Below are 26757 nucleotides of genomic sequence, written 5' to 3'. Positions count from 1 at the left end.
GGGTGTGTTCTCTTCAGTGGGGCGATGTCATCCATTTTCCTACCATTAAAAAAGAGAGAGAGAGAGTAACAGAGTTATATTATGCATAGCCGAGCTCTGAGACATCTGGAAGGGTTAACCCCCTAGTGTCTAGGAGAGCTTGCAAAACTTTTACATAGTCCTGCCTATAGCAAAGGCAGCATGACCTAACTAGTCTGGATGAGGGAGTCCCAATGAAGAGAAAACAGCCTCATGGTAAGTCCAGGGTATCATTCTCCATCCACGGAGCCAACAGGGTGCACAAGAACTAAACACTGTGAAAAGCAGTAGTCATCCCTTCCCCCATCGCCATCATTTTGGACCATAAGTTCCCATATACTATCTCCCTTCCAACCTTGAGACTGGGGCTCAATTTCGCTCCCAATTCCTCCAGGGATCTTTTCACCATCCCCGTCTGCCTACAACCCTTCCTTCCCTGATGTGATTTGTGTGAGTTATCAAATGTCAGCAGTTGGGTGGAGCAGTGTCCAGCCTGGAGGCCCCTTCCCTCTCTTGTAAGATATACTTGTGTGTAACTTTCCATTCCTTGAAAGCACTCCCTCAGCTCCCTTCCAGTGTGAAGTGAATGATGAAAATAGCTGCCGTGTGGAATAAACAAGGCCTGGGAACTGAACCTGGTTTTTGAAACCCGAAATGACACAGAGACAAAACTGTTGAGCACCATCACACTTATGGAACAGTGTCAGATGAAATGGTCAGATGAATGCAGTTGCCAGTTCCCTCATTCTGCTAAGGTTTGTCTGCCTTTGTAAACTGAACTGGAAGATCATAGAGTCACATCTGTCCCAATCACATCATGCATGTCCATGATAGGGATGCTTTTGCTAGCCTGACAACTGTTTGAGTAAACTGATTTTGCAGAAGATAGACTAAAAAGAGAGTATTGGCAGCCCTGGCAGAGGTGAAGTGGAAAACATAGTGGATGTATGCATATTTTTAGCTGGTTGCCTCTAATAGAATTATGCAATCCAGGGTCATACAACACCACCTTTTGTGCTGTATAATGTTACTTGAATTATAAAATATCAAGCAAACACCTGCAATGTAATGGACTTTCAGGAAAATGTAGTGTACTGGTTTTATGCACAAAAGCGTGAAACAGTCACATGACCTGTACAATGTAATAAGGGCATTGAGTTGCACTAAATGGCATTCAGTTGTGTCCAAAGTTTTAATACCAGATTGTGTTCTGCTCCTTGTGCAGCAAGTTTTGGAACTTGAAAAATTCAAAGACTTGAAGTTCTGTCCTGATATTAACAATTGTCCTTATGTTGCTCACTTTATGATCCACTTGTTCCCACAGGCTGCAACAAAGAAGCAGAAGTATGAAAAGATTAGTGAAAAAAAGATGTCCACTGCTGTTGAAGTTTTGTGTAAGGTAAGTGGATAAAAGCTAGTTTTTAGAATGTATACTCCAGTCCTTCACCTCAAACCACATCTCCCAATTGCTCCGATTGTGTATCAGTTATTTTCCTCAAATACTTTGCTCTTGGGGGTACTCACTCAGGATTGTCTGTTTGATAACAGTTCACAGGCTTTCTCTGGTAGATCCGTTCCTTTGGAATGGCCTGTAGTTGGAGTGGCAGGCATTTAGTGGAGTTCAAACAATTTTGACAAGCCAGCATGATGTAGTTGGTGAACTCTAATATGCAGAACCAAGTTTGATTCCCCACTCCTCTACATGAAGCCTGCTGGGTGACCTTGGGCCAGTCACAGTTCACCCAGAACTCTCTCAGCCCATGTAGAGGCAGGCCATGGCAAAAAACCTCTGAATGCTCTCTTGCTTTGAAAACTCCACCATAAGTCAACTATGACTGGGCAGCACCTTACACATCCAAATTATTTTGACTGTGTTTTTAACTGTGTGCTTACAGTGTATCAATTTTAACTTATTACTGGGTGCTTATAAGGACTGTGTCCTGGCATTGTTTGTTGTTCGCCATCTTGAATCTGAAGGACATAAGGATGGTATAAATACATTAGTTAAAAACATGTGACTAAACTGTTTTCTTGAATGATTGGTTTTTCTATTCCCTTTATTTAAAAAGAGAGAGCAATCTTGCAGTGCTCTAGAAGTAACTTTCTGAACTGAAATCCTGCCAATAATGGGTTTGACTGATTTTGTTTACAGGGTTTTCCTGCAGAATTTGCAATGTATCTGAACTACTGCCGTGGGCTGCGCTTTGAAGAAGCTCCTGATTATATGTATCTGAGGCAATTGTTTCGTATTCTTTTCAGGTAAATCTTTTGGAAGGCCGACTACCAGGCTCTTGAAACGTGACTGGTCATGTTTTAATTATCAGTAATCATTTATAGCCAGAAAAAAAAATGTTAGAGGAATTTTTTGTTTACGCAGACTGCTCTTGTGCTAGTTTGGACAACTGAAAAACTCTGCTTTTTAAACTGTTAATCTGACTGACAGTTGCTGTTTTCTAGGTTGTGATCGGGATGAAGCCCAGAGTATGAAATTGGTCTTTAGTGCTCACAAAATGTAGTAGAAGGAGGGGGGGGGGGGATCATTGTCTCATAGTTCACGTCTAAAGACTTGGTTTCCAAGAAAGGGGGGGAAATGGAATAGACGGTTATAGTGAAATGGAGTTAACTATATTCACATTGTATAATCATTTTGGTTGCATAAGCAAAATTGTCCTTGAATTTGAGATGTGGCATATGGGGCATATGGCTATAGAAAGAAAAATGCATTCACCATTGTTGCAGTTGTGTTAACTATGGAGGAGGCACTCAAAGACAGATGTTGGTTCATATGCAGATTGAGGCAGTAGAAAATGGCTGGCATCCCATGGTCCCCATGTGGTGGTAGCTTTTCTAGCCCCCTTAAAGTGTATTATGCAGAGATGCAGCTGGTGTGGAGAGGGAGAAGGAAGGAATTGGTGATTCCACCTAAGCTTATGTGGAAGCTTATTCCCCTGGCACACCAGCCCCTGAATCCTGACCAGTGCCTTTGCAAATGTAAGTAACTGCCAAATGGTTTTCAGGCTTGTTCCAAGAGGGTTTTAATTATTAATCCATAGCACTACATCCTCTTCAAAGTATTTTACAAATCAATTTAGCTTTTAGTCTTCAGTAAAATCTGTGTGATATATCACAACCAGGGAAGTGAAGTGATGCAGCGTATATTTCACTTTGTTTTCCCTTTCCCAGGACTTTGAACCACCAATATGACTACACATTTGACTGGACAATGTTAAAGCAGAAAGCAGCACAGCAGGCAGCCTCTTCCAGTGGGCAGGGGCAGCAAGCCCAAACCCCCACAGGCAAGCAAACTGACAAATCCAAGAGTAACATGAAAGGTTAGTAGCCAAGAACCAAGTGACGTTACAGTCCAAAAATATTAAACACTAATTTGGATGTCATGAACTTAAGTGTTAGATCAAGGAGGTCATTAAAAACATACATTTGGCTGTTCAGTATTAAAAAGAAAACGGACGTCCTTGGAAAATTTGACTACTAACTTTAAACCAAGTGTCCTTGTTTTTCATATCATTTCTTTTGGGGATGTTGGGTCATTTTAACCACTGCATCTTTTGCTCCCGCATTAACCCCTCTTCAAAATAAACTGGCTTGGTGTTGGGAACATAACAAACAGTATGATCCAAAATCCTAGACCTAACACTTTAAGGGGAAAATCTTCTGTTGACTTGTTTAGGGCCAGAGGTTATGGAGGCTTTGGTATGGGTTTCTTTGTTTTTGCTATCCAGAGTGAAGATGGGAAGTTAGGCATTCTCTTATTTGGAGTTCTGCCTAAAGCACTTGTGTAATGGAATTTTTATTCCTTAGCATATACCGTGACAATTTGCTATCTTCAGTTATAAATCCATGAATGGGTTCTCCTGCATGGTGAATGAATGGACTTTATGTTTAAATGCAGTATTTAATTTCAGTTACGGTTGTATTATGAAAGCTGAATTTAATGGAACTTGTTAATGCCCACAGTTACCTCTTATAGTTGAATCCTTGACCTGATATGTTTTATTTATGGATGTCTTTCTCTTCAAAGAACCAAATTAGTCCTGTATTGTGTTTGTGTGTTTCATGATGCTTAGAGAAATCAGGGATTTATATAGGCTGGTGGAAGCTTGGCTACCAGCAAACTGTGATCAGGAATGGGGAAGTACAGGTGCTACAGCTGTCATGACAGGGGAGTAAACAGAGGCTGGGATGTGGCCAAGGGTTGTGGTGAAACAAGATGGCAACCAGGATGCATTCTCTGGAGTCTGCAGTAGAGTATAGATAAGCAGCAGAAAACCTCTGAATTGGAGAGTCTAGAAAGCAGTCCTTGAACAGAGGGGGAAGCCCCTGATGAGCCAGTTTGCCAGTTCATGATTAAGCAGGGTAGATAAAAATCAGTTATTTTTAAAAATTTAATTGGATTCTTTACAGGGTAGATAAAAATAAATGTGTTTTTAATTAAAAATCAGACTTTTATTTAAATAAATTTTTTGAAAATGAAATGCTTTGGGGGAAAAATATATCTGAAGATAGTTTTCTATTTAAGATACATTATAGTCCAAAAATTATTCATCGTGAAATAATTCGTTTTTAATTATGTAGCATGAGGCTGTATATTTAGGCAGTGTTCAAATATTTTGGTAAATTCATGCCATTAATTTACTCACAATGTCATGTTGTTTCAGAGGTCTGAAAGCTTGTTTGGGTCTGTTTTTCTAACTAGAAGACATTATCACAAATGTTTGGTTTTGCATTTCTCAAAACGATGAATTTGTGACTGCAGAGATAACATGCTTCTTCACAGCAAAAATGTTATAAAATAAACATTTTACAAACAGTGTTGAAAAAAAGATCTTAGCCACATTGTTCGTTTGCAAATCTATGTACACAAGAATCAATCTGCCTTGCATCTTAAGTGCTACATTTATAGATCTGCAGAGGGAGTTCTGTGTGTGGAGGGAGGGACAAGCACTAAAAATGAAAGTGAAACCTTTTGAGCAGAATGCCCCAAGTCTGTAATCTTTGTGTATCTAGCCTGAGATTTATCATATTATTCTCTCCTCGGGGGCGGGGGGGGAGGGGACACCGGACCTGTAATGACAGCACGCCGTAAAAGAGAGCCAGTTTGAGAATATTTTAATGAAGTTCCTCTAGTTATGAGTAGGGCAGGCAGGCATATTCAAACGCTGCAACAAAGAAATGCAAGGCCTGGTCGTTGAAATGAAACAACCTCATGAGAAGTGCTTTGATGAAGATGACAGAAGGAAGACATTGAAGAGGCAGGATCTTCAGGTTGGTAAACATTTTGATTTTGTCATATTTCTTAAAGATTGCCTTGAGGCATTGTCATATTGGAGCAAAATATATTTGTTATTAATGCATGTTACTGTCATTTTGATAAGTTATGAAGAAATAAAGTGCTGAAACAAGCAATTATACCTTTTTGGGGCATTACTGAGTGGCAGTGAATACAATGAGTATTGCTAAATAAGCTGAAGTGGTATTAGTAATAAAATAACAGCATTGACTTTTTTGTTTAGGAGAATTCATCATCAACATAAAGATTTCTAGAAACTATTCACCTTCGAGATCACTATCCAAATATTCTGCAATTTCAGAGTTATCTGTCCAGGATATTTTTTCAGTCACATCTAATACATTACATATCCACAGTATATCACCTAAAAGACAGAAAAAAATCGACCACCCAGGAACCACCATAGACACATTTGTGATTTTAAAAACCAGCAGATTAGAAAACGAAGTAATTGATGAAAAAATTGATCGATTAGTTTCTGCGACAAACTCTTCTTTCCATCAGATTGAAAACCTTTACTTCGTTAATATGGTTCAGTCATTGAGACCAGGATACAGTCCACCCAGCTGAGTAGATGTTGTAGGGAAACTATTGAATAAAGTGTACGACAGAGAAATGGAACTGTGTGCAATAGGTCTAAAGGGTGAAATTGTTAACCTAGGTCTTGATGGGTAGAGTAATGTCTACAGTGGTCCTGATATATGCACTTGTATAAAAACAGAAGAAGGGGATGTCTTTCTTGCAGAAACCGTTCATCCGTCAGGAAATGCACATACAACGGAATACTTAAAGAAGTAGCAGTAAAAGCTATAATGAAATGTGAACAAAAATTCAAATGTGTAATATGCTGTTTAATCGCAGACAGTGCTGCAGATTATCCAAAGAAGAAATTTAGAAGAGCATGAAGAGAATACAAAGCTAATAACGTATGGTTGCAGTGCTCTTTTGCTGCACCTCTTAGCCAAAGACGTCAGTGTCCCAGAAATAAAGACGAATGTCATTGAAATTGTTAAATACTTCCATAACAATCATTTTGCTGCAGCAGCTCTGATAGAAATGTGTGGAACCAAGCTAACACTCCCACAAGAAGTTAGATGGAATTCTGTAGTGGACTGTTTTGAGCAGTATATCAAGATGACAGTTTGAACAAAATCAAGAGAAAATAGATGGCGCTGTTATGGCCAAAATCTTCAATACTGAGAAATGTTGAAGATATGCTGAGAATCCTGAAACCCATTTCTGAAGCTTTAACAAAAAACAGAAAAAAAATAGCTGTTTTGTTGCTGATGCTATTGAAATTTGGAAGAAACTGAGTGAGCACTTAAAAACAGAACTGCAGCATCACAGAATTGAATTACAAGCATTAAGGAAAAAAACCAGAATAGGATAAGCACAGCTCAGTTCATTTTCTTGAATATATTGTCAGTGTCCGGTACCAGGATCAAATCTTGTGCTGAAGAAGAGGAATTAGCTATGACATGCATACCCAGGAATCATCCATCAGTGATGCCAACCATAATAAACTTCAGAGCTAAAGGGAACCATTCAACAAATGTTTGCTGATGGTTTCTTAAAGGAAGTCACACCAGTGAACTGCTGGAGGTTATTTATTAAGCAGAGACTGTGGAAGTAATTATTTTATTTTTAACAGCAGTAGCTTCTTCTGCTGGCATAGAAAGACTATTCTCTTTCATTCAAAATTCACTCATTCATTCAAAATTGAGAAATCGTTTGGGAACCAATAAAGCAGGAAAGCTTGTATTTCTTGTCTACATTATCAGCAAACAAAGTGAAAATAAATGAGATACAGAAGATAGTATTTTAAATTTTTCATGTATGTAGTCTTAAGTTTTTTAAAATATATTTAAGCAAATACAAGAATATATGTGAGCCAAGAATATATATGCTATGTTTTGTTTCTATTAAAAAAACTGTTTAAATTATTAAGGTAATGGTCATTTTTCTCTTTTCAATAAAGTACAGCAGAAAAGTTATCCAAAAATAAACGATTAACCTATTAAACTGGAGATAGTTTACCTTGCAATAATTTCAAAATTATTTATCCTTGTATCTTTAATAGTAAAACCAAATCAGTAATTTTGTTATAACTGTAAAACTAATCTGCAAAGTTACTTTTGAAAAAAAGAAACTATCTGGTTATAAATATTAAGGTTATACCAGCAAGAATTAGGCTTATTGATTAGTGATTTAAGTTGATTTGATTTAAATCAAATCCACCCTGGTTTTTAACAGGTTTTTCTTCAAATAACATTTTATCTATAGAATTTTAATTAATGCATGTCATAGCAAAGGTACTATGGAATAAGGATGATAAACAGCATATGTTGTCTTAATGTAGAATTTAAGAAGAATTTTGTGAATGAGTTCCAGTAGTTCACAGATAGGAACCCAATGGAGTTCCACAAACTTCTCTGTTTAGGTTAATTTTTCTGTCTGTCGGGACTCAGTGTTCAGTTTAGAAGACATGATCAGAGGTGCATAGTTTTGTAGTTCTCAGATATCAGAGTTGTATGTTCAGAGATAATTTGCTTGTTAACGGCAAAAATGTTTTAAAATAATGTGTTCTAAAATAGTGCTTAGACATAACAACCTTCAACCCTGTTGTCCTGCCACACACTTGAGTATGCAGTCAATTCAAGTAGTTCAATGAATGGAAGATTGTTAGGGATGGAATGTTTTATTTTATTATTCAAAACATTTTTATTTTTCATTTTCACCCAATCAGGGCCCCCAAATGACGCACATCAAACAATAGAACTTTAAAAACTACATTAAAATTACAAAATAATGCAGTCAGAACACATAAACACTCGAACCAGGGAGAGGAGCGTCAATAACCATTACTGAGGGTTTGGATCTGTACAAGGAGACAAAGGCTGGAAATTAATGTTAGAAGGGCCCTGGGGGGAGCATGAGGGGGCTCGAGAACCCAGTAATGGCACTAGAAGCAAAGTGAAACTGTTGAAGCAGCATATTCCAGAAGTCTTGTGGTCTTTCTGAGCGTAGCCTTCACTCTCTCACTAGAAGGAAAAAGCTATACTGGCAGTACGCCATAAAAGGGACCCAGTTTGGGAGTATTTTAATGAAGTTCTTTGACCTGTGGGTGAGACAGTCATGTGGGCAAAAACACAAACAGTACAAAAGAAATGCAAGGCCAGACGATGGAACAAAGCAATACTGAGAAGTGTTCTCAGTAAGAAGCTGTTTTTAAACCTGAAGATGACAAAAGAACATGTCTGAACATCCAGAATCTTCAGGTTGGTAAACTTTTTTATTTCATACTATCTTAAAGACTGCCTGTTTGATTACTGGTCTGTTCTTGATGCAGCTGTGTTTAAGAGCTGAAATGAGCAGATCATCCCTTTTAAGGTAGTGCTGAGGGTCAGTTAATGCAATGAGTAATACTAAAAGAACAGTATGGTAATAATAATTAGCTGCATTGACTTATTTTTGTTTAGGAGAATCCATCCTGAACATAACAGGATTCTGAAGACTATCGACCTTCAAGATCACCACAATTGTCTGTAGTTTTGAAGTTATCTGCCAGTCTATAGTGTTGAAGTCACATCATGTATACTGTGTAGTCCCTATACGATAACTGTAACAAAAGAAAAGAAAATGCATCTAAAAACAACCACAAATAGTTTTGTGAAAAGGACCAGTAGATTCCAAAACGAGACAGTTAATGAAAAAAATTACCCAACTTGTTTATGCAGCACTCTCTCCATGGTTCAGTTATTACGATCACAATACAGTTCACCCAGCAGAGCAAATACAGCAGACAAAATTCTGAATAAAGTGCCTGTGGAAAATTGAGCAGCATGCAAAAGGATCAGATGATAAAATTGTTCACCGGAGTCTTGATGGGTGGAGCAGTGTGTGATTTCAGAAGAGAATATCTTCCTTGCAGAACAAAAGACCAAGAAATGCACTAAAAGCAGAATAGAACTAAAACGTCCAAGATGAGAAGTTTAGAAGCTCATAACATGTGGTTGCAGTGCTTATTTGCACCACCTCTTTGCCAGAGACTGCATTGCTTCAGAAATAAGACTAGTGCTGAAATTGCCAAATGCTTTCACATTAACCACTTTGCAGCAGCAATTATGAAAAAAGTCTTCCAGCTCTTCCACAAGATGCATGACAGAACCCAGTAATGGACTACTTTGAGCACCATGTCAAGAAATGGCCCAATCTGATGGTTTGTGGAAAAAAACAAAAAGGCACTTTAGCAGCCAGAATTTTTAACATTGGACTTAAGAGAAATGTTGAACATATGCTGACTATCCTGAATCCTGTTTTGATAGCTGGGGAGGGCTGTTATATTACTGATACTGTTGAAATTTTGAAAGAACTGAGCAAAATCTTGAAAAGAAAAATATGTAATGAGAGTTCAGTTACAAGGGTGTTTTTTTAAGTGCATGTTCCACCTGCAGTTAATTTTCCATCTCAGTAGCATACTTGGGGGGGGGGCATGAGGGGGCTTGAGATTCAGGCGCCATTTCAGGGCACATTTGGCCGCCTGCTCATCCACCCAGCTCACCCACCCACCTGCCCCAGCTTGCAGTGGAAATGACCAAGAAATAACAGAATGAAAGCCAGTCATCATCCAGATGTGATGTACATGCATATATCCCCATATGTTGATCCTCACATTGTACAAAGATCGTGAATTGGAAAGTCTTGACTTCTCCTCTTCCATGCATTAAAGGAAAGTTCATAATTTCTGGTTTTGAGGTGGATCAGTTTGAGCTTTAAATAATTGCTCCAAAGAAATGGCAAATGGCTTGGGTTTAGCAGATTTCTGAAGCTGGGGATACTTCATGTGCTAAAGCAGCTTTTCACAGCAAGGCTTCTTTTGTAGGTAAAGTGTGAACAGAGCAAACAATTGTTTCATTTGAAAATTTTCAAAGTTGAGACGTCATTTGGTAGACTAAATAGCAATAAAACATATTGGCATCCCTTAGTGTAAATGAGAGCTGTTGGCTTTAATTTTTTTTGTTAAAAAATCTTTACACTGTGCGTGTAGAAAAAGTTATGCACAGTAAAAGGTACTGATTGAATAAATGTAAGGAACTGTTTGTAATTATCCTCTTGCTGAAACTTAATATATGAACAGAGTAATCTATGAACAGAATAAAGTAATTTAGTGTATCTTGGTTTTGAATACTTTAAAAGACTAATAGTCTCATAACTTCATTATCAGTTTGTTTCAATATTTACATTAATCTATTTTGTGCTTTTAAGGAAACTAAAACACTGACAGAAAGCTTGATTTCCACAAACACTTAAATTAGATTATTTTAAATCTAAAAACTTTTCTAAATGACTACAAATTTGCCTAAGTTTATGATTACATTCGCTTTTCAGTTTTGTTGACCTTTTAGATAATTTAATTATTGAGGGGAATTAATAGTTTCAGCAGCTAAAAAATTGCAAACCTGTACACTCTTGTGAGGCTACCTTTCTTTTAATTAAATCTGACTGAACATGGGGACACTCCGTACTATGTGTTTTTCTGAATAAATTGCATGCACAGTAGTCAGACTTGTGGTTCAGACACAATAATTCACCCTGTGTTAAAATTTAAGTATAAGCTTTAATTGAAGCTTGTATTTGGACAGAAATTGGGTTAGAATTGACATAATTTTCAGTGAACTTTGACTTAGTTATGCAGCCGAACTTTGTCAGAAGTAGTGTGCTGTAGTTTCTGCCTTGTGTGCCTGCCTTACAATCCAGATGTGAAACTTGGGATAAACCCAGCTTGTACACACCCAGTCACTTCAGTATCTGAGAAAATAGACATTCCCATTCTATCTAGAATTTTCATCCCATTTTATTAAGCTTAGTAAGCACCTGCTAACTGTAGTTTGAGCTGGGGAATTATGCTTTCTAAAATATCAGTGTGTTGATAGGACAGCGTCATCTAGAAATAACTGTATCCACTTAACAGAGTGTAGAGTTCTTTGAATCTAGTGTTTGAATCCAAGGGGGAGAGGCTAGGGTAATACATTATAGAATAATATGGTTTGTGTTTGACAAGACAGTCATGGAAACATGGCAAGCCTGGCTTTCTGAACAAAAGGCATTTCTGCCTTTGGGGACATTAGTATCCTAGATACAGGATCTTAGCTACAGTGTTTGCACTAACCGCTTTGAGGTCTGTATGATGACACATTCAGTGTGATTTGGAAAGGCTAGTGACCATCCAAGATACGTGATACTCTTGAAATCTGTTAGGAGTTAATAAAGGCAGTGTCCTATGTTGAAAATAGATCTAACAATCCTGGAAAGCTAAAATATACACCATATTTGAGCATGCACCATATTTGTGGGTTTTCCACACTGTGTGACCGTATTTGGGTAATTCTTGCTCTTAATGTTTCACCCGCATCTATGGCTGCAATCTTCAGAGGCATGTCATGGTGAGATGTGTTGCTCTGTGATACCGTGACATGCCTCTGTAGATGCAGGTGAGACTTTAGGAGCAAGAAGTACAAGATCACGGCCACACAGCCCAGAAAACCCACAACAGCCAGTTCTCTCTCACCTTATCCATACTCCTGAATGGTAGAGGTAGCTCATAAGTTCAGTTGCAAACCTGTACAATGCTGATAAATGTAATAAATTAGTCTGAGGATAGTGAAGGATATAAATATTAGAAACCTTGCTTTTGGCTGTAAAGTTGGTACAATTTTTTTTGCCAACTGAAGAAATACAGAAAAGTTAGAAACAAGCAGACATAATAATCATAAGACTTCACAATTGAAAAAAAATTATTGTAATGAACAGTCTTATACAATCGAAGTAAAATTAAGAATGAAATGGATCTGCATTTGTAATCTTAACAAAAATGAACTAACAGTTACTGATATATTGGGTAAAAATAGCTGTAACTTTCTGTCATCCAGACAACCCAACTGATTCTAAATATGATCTTATATATTTTTAAAAAACAATTAACAAATATTATATACATAAAAAACTATTATAATTTCCCAAGAAGCCTTTGCTCTAGTCTGGTTATTAGAATATTATATATACCCTGTTTCCCCAAAAATAAGACATCTCCTGAAAATAAGATGTAGTAGAGGTTTTGCTGAAGTGCTAAATATAAAGCATTCCCCAAAAATAAGACGTAGCAAAGATTTTGTTTGGAAGAATGCCCGTCGAACAGAACACCAGAGCATGTAGCTGTGGAGCGGAAAATAAGACATCCCCTGAAAATAAGACATAGCACATCTTTGGGAGCAAAAATTAATATAAGACACTGTCTTATTTTCAGGGAAACATGGTACTCCAGCTTCGTTATTAGAATGTATATATCAACTTGGTACAATTTGCTGGTTTGTTCACTGCATACCATGTTTCCCCGAAAATAAGATTTACCCCAAAAATAAGCCCTAGCATGATTTTTTGGTACTGTTGGGAAATGCTTGAAATATAAGCTCTACTCAAAAAATAAGCCCTAGTTACAGAGTCCCAGGCACCCCCATTGTAGGTCATATGGTGGAGGTGCAATATGGCCCCACTGCAAGGCCACACCCCCTTGCTAGGCCCGGTATGAGTGCCTCAGATGCCCAGGTTACACAGGCCTTCTGGCTCTGCATTAAAAAAGGTTGTCTTTTAGCAGGCATGGTCCTGCCTTTGGGCTATCTTTTAAGTTATGGCGAGCATTTTTAAAATTATGATTTTTAACTGTAATGTAGGTTTTAACATGTTGCCACTCTGGGCCCTTCTGGGATGGGCAGGATATGAAAATTAAAATCAATTTAATTTTTTTAACAGCATACCTATGAGCCTTTGTTAAATATGCAAATTTTGGGTTGCTAAATATGTAAATTTTGCACTCCTGGGATGCAAAAAATACTACATCCCCTGAAAACAAGCTTTATTGCATCTTTTACCGCAAAAATTAGTGTAAGACCCTGTCTCACTTTTTGGGAAACACGGTAGTAGCTTTTCCTATTGCTTTCCATATTGCCAGTAACTTTGTTACTAAAAGTGTTACAGCTAGCCTAAATTAATGTGGATCTTGTGTGTATATGCCTGCCTACTGTTCATGTTTGAAGTATGTCATGTCTCTGGGTTTTTGGCAAATGTGGTTTAAGCAAAGGAAACTAAATCCCTCACTCTTTCAGATTTGTGTTTCAGCCTGGCTCACATTTTGACATGATCGGGTGCACACATCTATAAATCCATCTAGTTTGGCATTTATACTTTTGCAGAAATCTGCTTTTTAAAAAATGTTAAGTATAAGTGTTTAGTACAATTTTACCAGGTTTTGCTTAGTACTTTCCAAAGACACTCTTGGCCATTGACAGCATTGAGGGCACCAAGACTATTAGACATGGCAGTAATAAATTAGGTTTGTGATTCCTTCTGTTTTTTTTAAACTGAATTTTTTTGTTAATTTTTATTTTAATGTAAACCTAAGAATCTTTCCATTGGAAAATAGTACATAAATATAATAACTATGCATGTGTTTTCAGCATGAACATACAAATCCAGTGGACCCATAGATACTACATGGGCAGTTTAAGTTTCTTTTTCAAAGGCTGAAATCTGTCACCTTAACTCTGTAGAGATTGCTTTTATTATTGATTGATTGGGCTGCACACTTTGGCTTCAACAGCACCGATTTGTACCTCTTAAGTGAAGAAGTAAACTACACTGCATATCAATTAGCATGAATCTAGTAATGTTAGGTCTCTAGCTGTATATATAATTCCAAGTCAGTGTGAGTCCTTGCAGAATTTAGTTCTGCAGTTGACATTCTATGCCCTAAATATATTTATATCGATGTCTTGTTAACCAAGTTCAACATGTCTAGTCATACTTCCATGGAGCAAATGCTTTCATCCAAATTTTAGTGGTATAGTTGCTTTTGTCCAGAATAGCTTTTCCTTAATTATTATTTTTGGTTTCAGATTAGCACAGAATTCAAGTTTTGTCTTATGTACAATCAACACATTGAAGGTAATTTCATTATTCAAACAATTTCCAAATGTTTGCGCTTTATGTAGACTTTTGATTTCATATAGCTTGACGAGTAATTAGTAATGTTAACTGTTTAACACTTTTCTGAACAGTGGAGAGTACAACTTTTTTTTAAAAAAATCTACCTTAAGTCTCTAAGAACTATGGGCTGTATATGTTGTTAATAGAATCCTAGCTATGTAAATGTTTGAGGTCTCCTTCCAGAAGATTGTCAAACTTTATTTTGGCATACCTAAAATAATGAGGTGTATATTGAAATCATCCAACCTACGTCTAAGAGAATTATTTTCCAGTGTTCCTGAGAGTATGTAGATACTTTTCTTGTGCCTTTCCCGATCTCTGATTCTGAAGTCTGTTAAACTGGTTCAGTTAGTAATCACAATTAATAGTCAAGTTGTACTACAAAGCACTTAAAGACTGAATCTGGTTATGTATCACAAAGCAACACTAAGATTAATTCTTCTGAAATGTTCTGCTCTGTGCTCCCCCTCTGAACAGATTGTTAGTACAAACCTGAATTTCCCCAGTTTTCAAGTTTCAGAACATTTTGACAGTAGTACTGCAGTACATATGACTACACACTGTTGTTGCAGTGTTTGAGTGTGTGTGCCTTAAGACTTTGCAGTTTAATAGTTAAGCAAATCAGAATCAAGTAACCCATGACTACAATGTTGATTCGCAATAAACAGATGTATTCCGTTCGTGAACATTTTCTGCTCAGTGGCAATATCTATTGATAGCATGCAAGAAGGTGGAAAGAGTAGGTGATAAATCTGAATGAGTTTGTTCAGTTCCTGAACAGCAAAACAGCTGACCCAGATCTTCCAAATTCAGTGACTTACAATGGCAAGCGTTTTGAATCGCATTTCTTGAAGGGATGAAAGACATTGGAGGTCTTGTTCGGCTTTCAAGAAACATATGCTGAAATTGATCAGATCCAGAGTTTTCTGCCCACCTGGATGAATGCATATACATTTCCATGATTCTTGTGGGACTAGGGGAAGATTGTCAGCTCCACCCAACCTAGTATGTGAGTGAAAAGATTTCTGTTCACCCAGATATTTAAGTCTGAACTAAAGCTAGCAGCTGTACTCTTTTGCATACATTTTTTAAAACAAAAAGTTAAAAACTGCCTCTTGTGCCTGGGTACTTGCCACTTATTTTTAGAACAGTGGTTCTCAACCTTCCTAATGCTGTGACCCTTTAATACAGTTCCTCATTTTGTGGTGACCCCCAACCCTAACATTTATCCATTTTACAGATGGAAAACACTGATGCAGAGCGTCTTAGGCGACCCCTGTGAAAGGGTCGTTTGACCCCCAAAGGGGTCCCGACCCCCAGGTTGAGAACCACTGTTTTAGAAAGTAGATGGTGCCATGTGGAACTTTTGCGCAGCAGAGCTTCTGTTTGGCCATTGTAAATCTGATGGGCTGTGCAGCTTTTAAAAATATACTGTGGTAGCAGCTGCTGCCACAGCACAAAGATTTTCCTGGTATTCTTTGAAGGTGAGCTGTGTGTATGCAAGAAAATACTTTTAACAATATGTTCATTTTAAAATGCATTCTGTTAAGCAGAGCTTTTGCTTGAAGTGTTGCTATTAGGGCTATATGAAACTTCCCTCCCTGACATAATGCAGTTGGCTCCATCTCTTGCAGCAGCCATTTTGTGGTTGCACCTATCATTCTATATCAGAATTCCAAAGCTGCCCACAGCCTCAATAAAACTGGTGGCCTGTGGATTAAGGGCAGTAAAAGGGCTGCTTACTAACCTGAAGAGTTTAAAAATCTGTGGAGAGATAAATAAATTACTTGCACAAGCCATTTAATTTAAAGATAACTTAAGTTTTCATAGTAAATGTTAGTAAATACAACTGCTGTAAATGTTGGTGGAATTCAGTCTGGAGAGAAGGGAAGGCTACAGCCAAGCTGAATCCTTGATTGGATAGGAAATCCTGGGTTAAAGGTTCTCTTAAGCTATGGTTGCAAATGAAAGACTAGGTTGCTAAGAGGGTACAGAAACTGGCACAATGAAAAGGGGTGGGTGTGTGTGTGTGTGTGTGTGTGTGTGTGTGTGTGTGTGTGTGTGTGTGTGTGTGTGTGTGTGTGTGTGTGTGTGTGTGTGTGTGTGTGTGTGTGTGTGTGTGTGTGTGTGTGTGTGTGTGTGTGTGTGTGTGTGTGTGTAAGTCCCCACTGAAACCATGTGAATTGAGTTTTTATACCTTTCATCTGAAGTTTTAATTGTTGAGAGATTTCATATTTGCCGTCAAGCCTAAAATGTAAACTTGGTTCTCTCACTCAAAGCGATCTCATCAAGAATCTCAGGTCAGTTGATCTGTTCTGGATGGTGCTGCACATGTCCAGAGTGTGACATTGCATAGTTTCAAATAAATGGGTTTTGTTTATCTGTCCACAAAATGAGATGATATATTATAAAAACTATTCCAACAAAACACAAACTCTGAAAAATGCTTTGGTTTGGTTTTTCTTGTATTTGTTCTGTAGCAATTCTATGGCAAGAAGATGTAACAGAACAATCAAGGTCTTCTGTTTAAAAAAACACACCTCAAAACACTGTGAACTGTACTGTTTCCAGCAGTTGAGATCTGAAATGAAAAACTGCAGAAGTGGCGGAGTGTGATGTCTGCTGGGGAATAGATTAATGAAATTCCATGATCTCTTGAGTGTGCAAGAAATTGTCACCCATTGTTCTAATTAAGAATGCTTCACCAGAAAGCCTGAAGGCCAGTGTGAATGTTTCATTAGAAATTTGTATCCAAAGATACATGAGGTTGTTTCAAACTAAAACAAAATACAGACTTCTGCTCATTATCAGCACTCCATAGCACATAGCTGTAGTTGGGTCTGGGCCCCGTGTGAGTTTTTCCCCAAACGTCCCATTTTTCCTCCCTCAGACATCCTTCCTGATCATTGCTTTGAAGCCCTGTGTTTCCACCTGTTGTTAGGTTCATTCTTCACCTTGGTGTCTTGGTCTTCATCGTTCAGTCTTCAGCTTGTTTTCCATGTTCAGTATCCTTGAACCTCCCACCCCTTCCTGACAATTGCATGCCACTAGTCTTGTTGCTGTGTTGTGGGCAGGGTTTCATCAAACAATCTGACTTCTCTGTCACTGAAATTGCTTTGGTGCTAATGTTTTTATTTCTGAGCCTTCCCTCTCAAAAGCTAAAATGTAGAGCAGCTGGGCAAGCAACAGTTTAGGAATCACTACAGATGACTACACTGCTTACCAGTGAACATGCATGAACTTAAACTTCGTTCGTACTAAAAATGATTATCTCCGTTTTGGGGAAATCCCTTCTGGAAGTTTCACAGAGCATTTAACTAGGTTTATTGGCATTTAGCTCAATTCAGGTCAGTAGTCGTGGTGGTCCGAAGCAGCAGAAAAATGTTTGAGTCTATTGGGCTCCTTGAAGACAAAGATTTATTCTTGGTATAAGCTTTTGTGTGCATGCCCACTTCTTCAGATACTTGAAGAAGCTTTTACCAAGAATAAAACTCTGTTAGTCTTAAAGGTATCACTGGACTCAGACTTTTTTCTAGCATTTAGTTCAAACTTGATGAAGTAAATCTTCATATTGGGTTTAAGATAATGTGTTATACAACTTCATCTTGGATGTAAACATTCAGCAGAACAAAATTGTTCTAATTCATTAGTTTCAAAATTGTAGTGCTTAACAGTTAGTGTTCTTTGAAGAACTTTGATAAGACAAAGGGTAATTCTCCTATATGTTCGTCAGCAGTCTGTTACCAGTTTTCTGATCATGTTGACACATACAGTGGAAGTTGGCAAGCCAGCAGATGAATAATGTACATTGATTTATTATTGAACTAGACTTCAATATTCTCTTACAGATTTAAAAGATAGTCCAGTTCATTTATGAAGCAGACGTTTCTTTCTAAACTAGATTATACATCCCTCTTTCCAGAGTGGTTACTACTGGAAATTGCTTGATAACAAAATACATGATTCAGCAGTGGATTGATAAAACTTGAGTTCTGCTGTAGGCCACCATAGATTGGCATCATTGTAATCTTTATCATTGTAACAAATGTTAACTGGTTAAGCACATCTCTTAATCTTGTGATGCTGAGTCATATCTTGGGTTCCTTTCTGGACTGCTTTTTCAGTATTATGACCAGAGGTGGATGCATGGTAAAATTTACATACTGTGTATTTCAAGTGCAGAGGATAAGTCTTCCACATTAACACTTTCCTTTACGTAGTCTGCAAAAGCTAAATCACATAGCTGAGTGCCACTCTCTGAATTGTATATTGTCTTGCACATGCCCGAATTAGGTCTTCAAGCTTTAATTAGAAGATTAATTAGCTAAAGATTCTTATTGGGTTCAGTTTTCATGGTTGGGGAAAGAGCATACACTTTAAGACTATTTTCTGGTATGCAGCATTAACACAGAATGAGAGTGAAGGACAGGCCACCATTTCCAATATGAGGTCATTTTGTTGGCATGAACTTTTAAAGTGTATCAAATGGACTATAAGGTAATCAACTAATTTTTAATTAGCTGGCAGCCCTAGCATGAATGTTACGTATGTCACATTCTTTACTAATGGTATATGATCTAGTTGCAGCAGCATCAGTGTTAATAACACATTGCTATGGTTGGTTGCAGTTTGTTTAGCCTTAAGGAAAGCTGGGTTCTCGCATGCCTTTCTCCTAGTGCACAGAAATGGTCTTTTAAAGTAGGGTTACTGTGAAATTATAAACTTTAGCACCACCATGCTTGGAATAAGCTTAATGGTCTTTGAATGAAATAGCATTTTGCTTACTGAAGGCTGTGGCTGTTTATATAAAGCCCCCGCCTTGATGGGTTGTTTTTCATTTAAAAATATCAAATTGCTTTGTTTGCTTTGCAGGTTTTTGAGCATGAAGAAGAGAACAGATGAAGCAGAGCAGAATGGAGCAAGATGTATCACTCCCCAAATCCTAGGAATTTTAGTTCATAAACATGCCAGAGATTGTGGGAAACCATCTACTTGATGTAAAGAAATTAATTTCAGTATAAACTGGCTCTGGACAGCGCTGTTGATGCTGCACCTTGAGTTGTAGCAACTGTAATTGTGAATATTACTGAGTTAGTGAAATATGGTGTCCAGTTTTCTATTACATTTTTTCAAGTGGAAAAGTTAACTGAATGGTTGACACACCAGTGGTCGAAAGAATTGTGCATATGCCAATTTTTGTAACCTTTTTACTTTGAGCTACACTCCTTACAAGATCTTATTGTTTTGGAAGAATGGCATGAACAGTCTTCAGCAACAGTTGTGATAATTGTAAATGCTCACAATTGTGCATTTTCTGGGTATTCCTCCCTTGTTCGAAAGTTGTACACTTAAAACATTCTTAAAATTGCTCATGTCTGTATGACATAAAGAGCCAGCTGACATGGTAGTTACCAAAGATTCCAGTTTTTAAGCATATGAAAGACTCTGCCTGCTTACCTGTGCTAGAAATAACAGCATCTAAAGTGAAGACTTAAGAGAAACTTAGCGACTACTAGATTATCTTTAGGACTCTGCATTAACTCTATAATGTTCTTGGTATAAAAGAAGAAACAGCATATTTGTCACAAATTTAGTTAACATCTTACAACTGAAACTGTATGTAAGTTGCTTAGATAAATGTAATCACTGTAAACATCTATATGATCTGGGATTTTGTTTTTATTTTGAAATGGGAGCTTTTTTGTTTACAAGTTCATTAAAAAACTAAACTGTTTCTGTAAGGAAATGAGATTTTTTTAATTTGCCTTGACAATTTGCAATCTAAATTAGACACCAACCTTTTTTTAAAATAGGCAACTACAAGGCCATTTGTTAAAGCAAAAGTCCTATTTCTTAATCATTTTAGATCTAGTGTTGTAAAATTCTTCCTCACTTTTGTTTTTAAATAAATTTTGTATTTTTTTTCTTGATGGGGAAGGGCACTCTTGCATTTTTATTATCTGTTGCATTGACACCCAGCCCTCTGTAACGAGAGACCGAATAAAAATAAAGGCATCTTTTCAGAGACCCATCCCAGCCGCTCACAAGCCTTGCCGTTACCTTGCATTGGCGGGACTGATTTGCAGAATTAGCTTTGCAGATTTAAAATGGAAGTGTATGGAGTGTTTTAAGAGGAGGCATTTTCTTTCCAGTTCTTGTGAAGTGAGTACGACCGGATTTACTCTTGTTCTTGGGCCGTGTGCAACGTTCACATTGGTTACTGCCTTTGGCTATCCTTCTCACTCTAGTCCAGCTGAAAGATATTCTTACTGCTGGTGATTCGTCTAACAGTGTAATTTATTCCTTTATAGCATGTCAGAATAAATTTTAAAAGTTGTCTGAAAATGCTGCCAGGTGCCTATTGTTTACATGGTGTTTCTGACTTCAAGACATCTTCTATGCTTACAACACAGCTTTTGGTGGCAATGCATATTTTATGGTGGGGCATTAAAACTCTTGAATAGCTGTCTTCCACTAAGAGGATAATCAAACCTATTAAAGAATGTGGATACTTGGAGTGGGAGCATGAGATGAGAATGTATCAATAAAAAATTATGGGTAATAGTGTGTTTGAATTAGCCCAACTGGGTTTCTTTCATTCTTCAAAATGAAACAACTGTTATCTTTCTGTCTACTATGAGCGTTTTTTTTCTTTCTTTGGTAACTGAATAGAAGTGCCATGGTCCTTGAAAGATGAATGTTGGTGGTATGGATTGTACTTTGAAGACAATGAGTGGCTTGTTTGAATTAGTTGTTGTAACTGTCACTATATTGTCATGCTGGTTAGAGCTGAGCCACAGGTAGAATAGTTGACAGGTTTTTGAACCAGGAAAATATTGTCATCATTGCACATACTTTGTAACAGCCAACCTTTTCCATTTTTTTCATGAGCAAAGTTCCTACCTTGGGTATGCCACATCTTCACATGTGAAAAAATGTATGATCAAGATGGAGCAGACTGCCCAGATGGGAAATGCTTGTGCATCTCTCATTGGTACACTCTTGATTTTATAAACAGTATGGTGAAGAAGTATTGACAGACAAACTTTCAAATTGAGCTATCGCCAGGCTTGCTACTGAATGGAAGGAATCCTCCCATGCAATCCTATGTACCGTCACTCCAAGCTAAACCTATTGATTTGGGCTAAGAGTCATATGATTCTGTATTAAATTACACTGTCACTTATTACTGTTTTTACTTGAAAGGAATATTTCGTCCCCTCTCCCATATCTGCCATCAAGGAAAGAAGGAGCTTGTGTTTTAAAATCACATTCAAATTGCAGTTATGTGTCATAATAAAACCTTTCAGTGTTTACTCTTTTAGGGAGATTGTCTTGCATTCAGAATCATCTTCTCTTTGGGCAAATATAGTAATTATCCCTTGACTGTGCAGTTGCATGGGAATATAAGAAGGATTCCCTCTATGAGAGAAGTGGACATGCAAAGATGGTGCTAGCCATCTGTACTTTTATAATACTAAATTGTCCACGTTTGGTACATTTCAGTGGATCAAAAGAATTAATCTGGTTAAAAGAAGCAATTACGTTAACTTTCTGCTTTTCCTGAGCATGCTGAACAATAAAATGTGTAGTTTTGCTACAGAAAGTAAATTCTGATAATCTAATTGCAATGAAGTGAGCAGTGTTTTGTAACAAAGGCCAGCAAGTGATGGATTTCCAGTTAAACATTTTAAATGTAGACTGTGAGTTTTAAATTGTATTGTGAATTAACTTCTAATTGTTGCAGAAGAAAGAAAAACTAGTTTGCAAGATACCTGTGTTGTCAACTACTTTCAACAGCACAAATGAAGCTCTAGAAGTAGAATTTCCTTGCCTTCCAGCAAAACTACTGGGATAGCAGCAGATATTAAAATGACCATGGGCACACAATTATTCCATAGCAATGTATTTAAGACCATGTAGTTATCCACATGTCCTTTCCAGGCAGTGGCCAGAACTGTAGGGTGTTGGTCATGATGGAACCAGGATTCCCTTGGCTTAATAGGGTTTTATCAAGGTCTTTAGGGTTTTTTGGGGAGAGGTCATTCAAGGAAGAATCAGTTGCCCTTCTCTCAAAAACCTGTTAAGTCTCATCTGCTACTATTCTCACTTGTCATCCATTTTCTGAATTGGTTGTTCTCTGTTCCATTACTTTGTCCTGTCAAATGGAGTGTTGGTTTCTTTAATATTTATTTCTAAGCCTATTTAAATTGCCTGTTCAGTAACTCCCATGCTGTACAGAGTGACTCACTAGAATTTACAGTTGCCTTGGTCATTTTGGGGGCACAGGATGCTACTGCAGTAGAAGGTCCGGGTAGAATTGTTGCTTGTGCTGAGATTCCCTGATCTGCCAGTACAAAGGCAGGAGCAGAGCTGGAAGAACTATCAACTTGGTTAATCAGGTCAATTGGAATGTGGGTAGCAGTTGTTCTTCATCAAAGACTTGTATAACACAAACACTGTAAAATTGTTCTCCCCTCTGCTTTTAGAGAGCATAAATATTCTGCATCCCAGAGCTCCTCCCCTGCATTACCATTCACCACAGAGAAAATTAAATGAGGAATATATCCTTCCTGTTCAGAAATTCAACTGCATTTGTGCCAAAGCATGTGGGCAAATCAAAAAAGCAAGTCCCAAACTATTAAATATTTTTTAAAAGTTCAATTCCTGGGTTTAGATAATACATGCAAGTTCCTAATATTAAGAGCTGAAATAATAAATTGAATTAGTGAAAGTGTAGCTCCCATATCATGACCAGCCAAGAGAAAAAAAAAGGTGAAAATCTTGCAAGCAGACAGGAAACTTAGCAATAAGAGATGTTATAAAAAAAGCCCCTTGAACATAAACTGGAATTCAAGAAAAGGTGAGTTAATGATTCTGAGTCTTCCACATGGACAGGATCTGTGGGTTCAAGGGAGTCCAATACAATGGCTCACTGTTTCTGTAAGAAAATTAAAATGTTGCTGTACAGGAAATAAAGGGCTTGAAAAGCTCCAATAAAGTACAGAACAGACTCTTGGGATTGTGATTAATTCTATGTTGATCAGACTTAACAAATTGAAGGTTCTCTGCCTACGCTAGAACTATCCAAAAAAGGTGGTAAAGCTACTCCAGTGCTTAACTAAGCAAAGAATAAGGTAGTTTATGTGGAGGGAGAGCTGCTGTCCATTAGATGAGATAGTACTGACTTTGGTAGACAATGAGTTTGACTCCACAAAAAGGAGCTTCACATATGTTCAAATACCACTATAGATTGCAGTGGAACTCGTCAGTGTAATTGATGAAATTTCTAAAGGTCTTAAGCTTTTTTAAAATATACTTTAATCCTTACCTATGTAGTATTCATATATTGGAGTGAGATTGTTCTGTTTTCCCATCCCACGTCTTCACAAAGAGGTGTAAAAGTATCAGTGAAAAGAGAAGTCAGGGCAGCCAATTGTAAGAGAAACTCAATTTACTGAAATAGAAATGAAAATATTAAAAATAGTTTTAAGCATCAGCTTTTCAAACCATTGTCTTGTTCATTAATTCTTTGTTTCTTAGCATCACTGCATTTTGCAGTGAGTCCAGAAGAAAGCCAGTATTTTTTGTTGTTGCTGGTAACACACACACACAAATGAGTTGAGCATTCTGGAATGTGCTAACCTAGACTACTTGGTGCAGAAAGTAACTCTGGCTTGTAACTGAAGATGGGCGTCTGTTAGGTTTCTGACTCATCTGTCTTCTGGATTTCTAACATTCTGATTATTTTAAATTTATTCTTTAAAATGGTGTGTTTTACTGTTAACAAGTTAGATACCAGGTTTTTAATCATGCCTACTATTTATATGGTAGAATTTGTTGGATGTGGCTCCTGGAATGACTATACAGCTGGTGTTGGAAAGGGTCTATAAGCACGAGATATAAACAACTCATTCCTAATATGTCTACTAATAGCCAATATAAATGATCACGAAGTATGCGATACAGATTTCATGGACTATTTCATCAGAATGTGAAGAAGGTTAGGCTGCTAACTTAGACAATTTATTTAATAATGAACTGATCATTTAATGAATTAAATAATAATGTAGTTTCATGATAATTTTCAAAATCTTTTGTATGAAATTGTAACAGCTCAGAGTTAGGCTAAAACCATTTCTTGATAGGTAAGTGATCCTGAAGAAATAACCTGAAAAAAGTGGAAGGGCCAGGAAAACGGAGTACATTGAAGCATCAAGTGTTACCCTGACTGTTGGAATAATTCCAACAGTTCTTTAGCATGGAAATGCATGATGCTTAGTTCTGAAATGACTCTGTAGGCTGCTATAAAGCTATAAGTTGGTACCATTCCCTCCACCCTCTGTAAATTGCTTCAGTGAGATGCACCTCTGCTGAAGTACTTTTGTCTTGCTCTGAACTTTGGATTTTGTGTGTATGTGGTACTGAGTCCAACCAAGCACCGAGGAATTTATCCTAAAAGTTGGTGCAAACTTTTGACACATTTTAAAGTGACGTGTGTTTTCATGTCCTTGATAAATGGTCACCTTTTAAAGGCAGGTCAATTTTAAATAACAAAAGGTAGCATAGAAATATATTTAATAAATAATACAGTATCTACAACAATTCATTTTTTAAAAGTAGCAAGTTATTAGCATGAGTTTCTTTTTTCTACCAGGAGCCATGTTAGTGCATCCTTAAGACAATGAGCCACATACCAGGAAGTTGGCTGTTTTACCTTGGTCATGAGCACACTGAGTGTAATATCACAACAAGGGTCATTCTCTTGAGAGCCAGCGTGGTGTGGTTAAGAGCAGGTGGATTCTAATCTGGAGAACCAGGTTTGATTCCCCACTCCTCCACCTGAGTGGAGGAGGCTTATCTGGGGAACCAGATTTGTTTCCGCATTCCTGCTGGGTGATGTTGGGCTAGTCCAGGGGTAGGGAACCTGCGGCTCTCCAGATGTTCAGGAACTACAATTCCCATCAGTCCCTACCAGCATGGCCAATTGGCCATGCTGACAGAGGCTGATGGGAATTGCAGTTCCTGAACATCTGGAGAGCCGCAGGTTCCCTACCCCTGGGCTAGTCACAGTTCTTTGAAGTTCTCTCAGCCCCGCCTACCTCACAAAGGCCCTTTCTGCACGGGCCTAATACAGCGGCCTGGGGACGGCAAAAACGCCGTCCCCAGGGAGCTGTTCGTACAGGGGGTGGAGCTGCTTCGCAGCCGCGCCGCCCAAGCGGCACGAAGCTGCCGTTTTCCTACCTCGCTCTCTGAGCAAGGTTTACGGAAAACGGCGGCTTTGAGCCGCTGCCGTGCAAATGGCAGCGGCTTGAAGGCGCCTTCCCTCCCCCCATGTCCAGTCAACCTACCTGCTCTGCAGCCCTCCGGCGCATCGCCGAGGTCTGGGGACACGCCCCCACTCTGCCCTGCGACGCCAGAGCCGTCATGCAGGGCAGGTGGCGTGTCCCCTGGCTTCAGCGACGTGCCGGAGGGCCGCAGAGCAGGTAGGTCGACCGGACGACGACTCAGCGCGGCGCCGTTGTCCCGGCTTAGCAGGGAGCCCTCTGGGGACCGCTTCATGCGAGGAGCGGTCCCCCCAGAAGGGATGGAAGTCGGCGTCATGTACTGCCGACCTTAACCTCTCTTGACCGCGGCCGCAAGCTGGAAACGGCCAAAGTGTCTGTTGTGGGGAGAGGAAGGGAAAGGAGCTTGTAAGCCACCTTGAGTCTCCTTACAAGAGAGAAAGGGGATATAAATCCAAACTTCTCTTCTTCATGTAAATTAATCATTGCTGTCTAGCATTAGCTGCACAGGGAATCAGATTTACCAGGTAGATGTGCTTTTAAAAATATTTTACCTCCTGGATTTTTCCATCCACACACAGTTCTGTTATGTTTATGAATTTTTTGCTGCTGCTTGTTTACATCAATGGACATATACCTGATTTTTATTGTTCCTGTGTGAGCTGATTACTATTATGTTATGACCCGTGGTGGGATTCAGCAGGTTAACACCACTTTGGCAGAACCGGTTAAATTGGTGCTTGTAAACAACCAGTTATTAAATTATTTGAATCACACTACCAGAACCAGTTGTTAAATTATTTGAATCCCACCACTGGTTATGACACTAGGAATACCACATTGTGTTAGAAACCGTGTCATTCCCAGTGATGTTAGAGTGTAAATATATGTGCATAATTTAAAATGACAACTGTAGCAAACAGTTCAGCAACCGATAACTGGAAATGCATTTTTCTGTCACGTTGCCAACATGCTAATTGTCCTGAGAACATAGCAAAGTAGAGCAAGAACCTTCTGCAATCCTGGGAGATTTTGCTTCTGCCCTGTACAAGAACAGGCAAAAATATTGCAACAAATTGGCTTCTAGAGGAAAAATGGAATCCTAAA

The 26757-nt window shown here is 38.2% G+C and overlaps 1 protein-coding gene across 8 annotated transcripts in view; it reads left to right on the top strand.

Annotated features, from left to right (window-relative positions):
* Positions 1–20927, top strand: part of CSNK1A1 (casein kinase 1 alpha 1) — a 50564-nt gene extending 29637 nt beyond the window's left edge. For 2 of the 8 annotated variants that reach the window (XM_048490648.1, XM_048490656.1), the window contains 4 exons: positions 1343–1417; positions 2171–2277; positions 3202–3350; positions 8806–10503. In XM_048490648.1, coding sequence (XP_048346605.1) covers positions 1343–1417; positions 2171–2277; positions 3202–3350; positions 8806–8837 — 363 coding nt within the window. In that variant the 3' untranslated portion in view covers positions 8838–10503. Of the gene's footprint in view, positions 1–1342; positions 1418–2170; positions 2278–3201; positions 3356–8805; positions 10504–14274; positions 14324–19237 lie in introns of those variants that run through there. The other 6 variants (XM_048490655.1, XM_048490650.1, XM_048490654.1 and 3 more) reach the window with 6 other exon arrangements.
* Positions 20928–26757: the final 5830 nt, after the last annotated feature.

The sequence above is a fragment of the Sphaerodactylus townsendi genome, linkage group LG03, assembly GCF_021028975.2.
Source record: "Sphaerodactylus townsendi isolate TG3544 linkage group LG03, MPM_Stown_v2.3, whole genome shotgun sequence".
Classification (NCBI taxonomy): domain Eukaryota; kingdom Metazoa; phylum Chordata; class Lepidosauria; order Squamata; family Sphaerodactylidae; genus Sphaerodactylus; species Sphaerodactylus townsendi.
Note: the sequence above shows the minus strand (reverse complement) of the source record. Positions and strands in the feature narration are given on the sequence as shown.